This window comes from Anolis sagrei, chromosome 12 (assembly GCF_037176765.1).
Source record: "Anolis sagrei isolate rAnoSag1 chromosome 12, rAnoSag1.mat, whole genome shotgun sequence".
Lineage (NCBI taxonomy): Eukaryota > Metazoa > Chordata > Lepidosauria > Squamata > Dactyloidae > Anolis > Anolis sagrei.
In genome coordinates, this window is record NC_090032.1 from 22723805 (window position 1) to 22730511 (window position 6707).

Below are 6707 nucleotides of genomic sequence, written 5' to 3' on the forward strand. Positions count from 1 at the left end.
GGCCAATAATAATAATAATTGTAGCTGAATGGGCCTATTCATTTTGACTAACCCTGTATATTACTATATTGTACTATACCATTGTAATATTATTAGTAATATTACATGTAATATAAAATATATAATTATAATATTGTATTAGTAGTAGTATTATATTGCATTACATTATAATATTATAAATATTATATTATATTTTTAGTATATTATTAGCATTATCTACCTGATGATCATCCTATATACAATCTGATGATCATCTTATATCCAATCATCTATCTGATGATAAATCTATCTATCTATCTATCTATCTATCTATCTAATAATCCTGTCTATCTATCTATCTATCTATCTTTCTTTCTTTCTTTCTTTCTTTCTTTCTTTCTTTCTTTCTTTCTTTCTTTCTGTCTATTGATCTATCTATCTATCTCATGATCATCCTCTACCCAATCAGCCCCTCTTCCTTACTCTCTGTGTCTGTCTTCCTCCATCTTGCTGGGAGTTGGTGTCCGGAGGGCTCTGTGGTTCCTGATATACTCCATCGTTAAGTATTGAGGAAATAAGAGTAGAGCCAACGACAGAGGGAAGGCCTCCCTTTGCGAATGAGCTTGATCTGACCTTCCTTCCTTCCTTCCTTCTTTACCTGCCTGTAGAGCCACTGCAGTGCCTCTGGGGACCCCGGGGAGTACAACCTGCGCTCGCGCACCATCCTGTGTGGCTCGTGTGGGCAGCCGGCCGAGAAGTCCGGGGGGGCCTCCAACTCCTCCGCCACCGCGGCCGCAGGGGGGGCCACCACCACCCTCTCCTCGGGGGGCTCCTCCTCCTCCAGCCTGACCATCACCCGCAGCTACCGCACGGGGGGCTCCAGCCTGGCCGAGGGGCTCCTGCCCCGCTCCTACATCCTGGGCGGAGCCAGCCCCCACCAGCAGGTCAGTGGCCCACGCCCAAAGGGTCCGAGGACCCGCATCCCCCACCAAGGGATCCCGGGGCTGGTGGGGCCCCAAGGCAGAGGTCACAAGGGAGGCCTCACACCTCTAGGATATTATTATTATTGTTGTTGTTATTGTTATTATTATTGGGATGGACCTTGTGGTCTCTTCCAACTCTGTGATATTATTATTATTATTATTATTGGGATGGGCCTTGTGGTCTCTTCCAACTATGATGATATTCTTACTAGGATGGGCCTTTGCAATCTCTTCCAACTCTATGATATTATTATTATTAGGATGGGCCTAATAAATTATTAGGCCCATCCTACTATATTATTATTGTTGTTATTGTTAGGATGGGCCTTGTGGTCTCTTCCAACTCTATGATATTATTATTATTATTATTATTATTATTATTATTATTGGGATGGGCCTTGTGGTCTCTTCCAACTCTGTGATATTATTATTATTATTATTATTATTATTATTATTATTGGGATGGGCCTTGTGGTCTCTTCCAACTATGATGATATTCTTACTAGGATGGGCCTTTGCAATCTCTTCCAACTCTATGATATTATTATTATTAGGATGGGCCTAATAAATTATTAGGCCCATCCTACTATATTATTATTGTTGTTATTGTTAGGATGGGCCTTGTGGTCTCTTCCAACTCTATGATATTATTATTATTATTATTATTATTATTATTATTATTATTATTGGGATGGGCCTTGTGGTCTCTTCCAACTCTGTGATATTATTATTATTATTATTATTATTATTATTATTATTATTATTGGGATGGGCCTTGTGGTCTCTTCCAACTATGATGATATTCTTACTAGGATGGGCCTTTGCAATCTCTTCCAACTCTATGATATTATTATTATTAGGATGGGCCTAATAAATTATTAGGCCCATCCTACTATATTATTATTGTTGTTATTGTTAGGATGGGCCTTGTGGTCTCTTCCAACTCTATGATATTATTATTATTATTATTATTATTATTATTATTATTATTATTGGGATGGGCCTTGTGGTCTCTTCCAACTCTGTGATATTATTATTATTATTATTATTATTATTATTATTATTATTATTGGGATGGGCCTTGTGGTCTCTTCCAACTATGATGATATTCTTACTAGGATGGGCCTTTGCAATCTCTTCCAACTCTATGATATTATTATTATTAGGATGGGCCTAATAAATTATTAGGCCCATCCTACTATATTATTATTGTTGTTATTGTTAGGATGGGCCTTGTGGTCTCTTCCAACTCTATGATATTATTATTATTATTATTATTATTATTATTATTATTATTGGGATGGACCTTGTGGTCTCTTCCAACTCTGTGATATTATTATTATTATTATTATTATTATTATTATTATTATTGGGATGGGCCTTGTGGTCTCTTCCAACTATGATGATATTCTTACTAGGATGGGCCTTTGCAATCTCTTCCAACTCTATGATATTATTATTATTAGGATGGGCCTAATAAATTATTAGGCCCATCCTACTATATTATTATTGTTGTTATTGTTAGGATGGGCCTTGTGGTCTCTTCCAACTCTATGATATTATTATTATTATTATTATTATTATTATTATTATTGGGATGGGCCTTGTGGTCTCTTCCAACTCTGTGATATTATTATTATTATTATTATTATTATTATTATTATTATTGGGATGGACCTTGTGGTCTCTTCCAACTCTGTGATATTATTATTATTATTATTATTATTATTATTATTATTGGGATGGGCCTTGTGGTCTCTTCCAACTATGATGATATTCTTACTAGGATGGGCCTTTGCAATCTCTTCCAACTCTATGATATTATTATTATTAGGATGGGCCTAATAAATTATTAGGCCCATCCTACTATATTATTATTGTTGTTATTGTTAGGATGGGCCTTGTGGTCTCTTCCAACTCTATGATATTATTATTATTATTATTATTATTATTGGGATGGGCCTTGTGGTCTCTTCCAACTCTGTGATATTATTATTATTATTATTATTATTATTATTATTATTATTGGGATGGGCCTTGTGGTCTCTTCCAACTATGATGATATTCTTACTAGGATGGGCCTTTGCAATCTCTTCCAACTCTATGATATTATTATTATTAGGATGGGCCTAATAAATTATTAGGCCCATCCTACTATATTATTATTGTTGTTATTGTTAGGATGGGCCTTGTGGTCTCTTCCAACTCTATGATATTATTATTATTATTATTATTATTATTATTATTATTATTGGGATGGGCCTTGTGGTCTCTTCCAACTCTGTGATATTATTATTATTATTATTATTATTATTATTATTATTATTATTGGGATGGGCCTTGTGGTCTCTTCCAACTATGATGATATTCTTACTAGGATGGGCCTTTGCAATCTCTTCCAACTCTATGATATTATTATTATTAGGATGGGCCTAATAAATTATTAGGCCCATCCTACTATATTATTATTGTTGTTATTGTTAGGATGGGCCTTGTGGTCTCTTCCAACTCTATGATATTATTATTATTATTATTATTATTATTATTATTATTATTGGGATGGGCCTTGTGGTCTCTTCCAACTCTGTGATATTATTATTATTATTATTATTATTATTATTATTGGGATGGACCTTGTGGTCTCTTCCAACTCTGTGATATTATTATTATTATTATTATTATTATTATTATTATTATTATTGGGATGGGCCTTGTGGTCTCTTCCAACTATGATGATATTCTTACTAGGATGGGCCTTTGCAATCTCTTCCAACTCTATGATATTATTATTATTAGGATGGGCCTAATAAATTATTAGGCCCATCCTACTATATTATTATTGTTGTTATTGTTAGGATGGGCCTTGTGGTCTCTTCCAACTCTATGATATTATTATTATTATTATTATTATTATTATTATTGGGATGGGCCTTGTGGTCTCTTCCAACTCTGTGATATTATTATTATTATTATTATTATTATTATTATTATTGGGATGGACCTTGTGGTCTCTTCCAACTCTGTGATATTATTATTATTATTATTATTATTATTATTATTATTGGGATGGGCCTTGTGGTCTCTTCCAACTCTATGATATTATTATTATTATTATTATTATTATTATTATTATTATTGGGATGGGCCTTGTGGTCTCTTCCAACTCTGTGATATTATTATTATTATTATTATTATTATTATTATTATTATTGGGATGGGCCTTGTGGTCTCTTCCAACTATGATGATATTCTTACTAGGATGGGCCTTTGCAATCTCTTCCAACTCTATGATATTATTATTATTAGGATGGGCCTAATAAATTATTAGGCCCATCCTACTATATTATTATTGTTGTTATTGTTAGGATGGGCCTTGTGGTCTCTTCCAACTCTATGATATTATTATTATTATTATTATTATTATTATTATTATTGGGATGGGCCTTGTGGTCTCTTCCAACTCTGTGATATTATTATTATTATTATTATTATTATTATTATTATTATTATTATTATTATTGGGATGGACCTTGTGGTCTCTTCCAACTCTGTGATATTATTATTATTATTATTATTATTATTATTATTATTATTATTATTGGGATGGGCCTTGTGGTCTCTTCCAACTATGATGATATTCTTACTAGGATGGGCCTTTGCAATCTCTTCCAACTCTATGATATTATTATTATTAGGATGGGCCTAATAAATTATTAGGCCCATCCTACTATATTATTATTGTTGTTATTGTTAGGATGGGCCTTGTGGTCTCTTCCAACTCTATGATATTATTATTATTATTATTATTATTATTATTATTATTATTATTGGGATGGGCCTTGTGGTCTCTTCCAACTCTGTGATATTATTATTATTATTATTATTATTATTATTATTATTATTGGGATGGACCTTGTGGTCTCTTCCAACTCTGTGATATTATTATTATTATTATTATTATTATTATTATTATTGGGATGGGCCTTGTGGTCTCTTCCAACTCTATGATATTATTATTATTATTATTATTATTATTATTATTATTATTGGGATGGGCCTTGTGGTCTCTTCCAACTCTGTGATATTATTATTATTATTATTATTATTATTATTATTATTATTATTATTGGGATGGGCCTTGTGGTCTCTTCCAACTATGATGATATTCTTACTAGGATGGGCCTTTGCAATCTCTTCCAACTCTATGATATTATTATTATTAGGATGGGCCTAATAAATTATTAGGCCCATCCTACTATATTATTATTGTTGTTATTGTTAGGATGGGCCTTGTGGTCTCTTCCAACTCTATGATATTATTATTATTATTATTATTATTATTATTATTATTATTGGGATGGGCCTTGTGGTCTCTTCCAACTCTGTGATATTATTATTATTATTATTATTATTATTATTATTATTATTGGGATGGACCTTGTGGTCTCTTCCAACTCTGTGATATTATTATTATTATTATTATTATTATTATTATTATTATTATTGGGATGGGCCTTGTGGTCTCTTCCAACTATGATGATATTCTTACTAGGATGGGCCTTTGCAATCTCTTCCAACTCTATGATATTATTATTATTAGGATGGGCCTAATAAATTATTAGGCCCATCCTACTATATTATTATTGTTGTTATTGTTAGGATGGGCCTTGTGGTCTCTTCCAACTCTATGATATTATTATTATTATTATTATTATTAGGATGGGCCTTTTAGTCTCTTCCAAGTATGCTATCATTGTTGTTGTTGTTGTTATTATTATTATTATTATTAGGATGGCCCTTGTAGCCTCTTTCAAGTATGCTATCATTGTTGTTTTGTTGTTGTTAGGTTGGGACTTGTGGTCTCTTCCGACTCTGTGATATTATTATTATTATTATTATTATTAGGATGGGACTTGTAGTCTCTTCCTGCTCTGTGATATTATTATTATTAGGATTTATTTATTGATTGATTGATTGATGACATTTCTATGCCGCCCTTCTTACCCCGAAGGGGACTCAGAGCTGCTTAGAAGGTATATATACATACAATATGTTATTAACATAGTACAATATAAGTTTTAAATATTGCTGTATTACACTATATCAATTATACTGTAATATTATTAGTAATATTACATGTAATATAATATATAATTATAATATCATATTATAATAATATAATATAATATATGTAATTATATAATATATTATATAATTATAATATATGTAATTATATAATATAATATAATACAAGGATGGCCCTTGTAGCCTCTTCCAAGTATGCTATCGTTGTTGTTGTTGTTGTTAGGATGGGACTTGTGTCTCTTCCAACTCTGTGATGATATTATTATTATTATTAGGATGGCCCTTGTAGTCTCTTCTAAGTATGCTATCGTTGTTGTTGTTGTTGTAGGATGGGCCTTGTGGCCTCTTCCAACTCTGTGATGTTGTTGTTATTGTCGTTATTATTATTATTATTACTATTATTATTATTATTAGCTTTTATAATGAATGAATGAAGGGAGGGAAAGAGACCAGCACCGGTTCAATTAATGATGGGAAGTAACGTCTTTCTTTCTTTCTTTCTTTCTGTCTTTCTTTCCTGTTTTCCTTCCTTCCTTCCTTCCTTGCAGGCCCCTCAAAACTGCAGCATCATGTAATGGCCGTCCGTCTTTCCGCCTGCCGAGCGACATCATGTTCCTTAACGTTTTGCAGATGGAAGAAGACAAAAAAAAAAAGAGATTT

The 6707-nt window shown here is 32.4% G+C and overlaps 1 protein-coding gene across 1 annotated transcript in view; it reads left to right on the forward strand.

The window, feature by feature from the left end:
* The window catches only part of LMNA (lamin A/C), a 53653-nt gene extending 46946 nt beyond the window's left edge, over positions 1–6707 (forward strand). Inside the window, exons 11-12 of the mRNA XM_067472599.1 lie at positions 648–923; positions 6596–6707. Of these exons, the coding sequence (XP_067328700.1) occupies positions 648–923; positions 6596–6622 (303 nt within the window). The 3' untranslated portion in view covers positions 6623–6707. The remainder of the gene's footprint in view (positions 1–647; positions 924–6595) is intronic.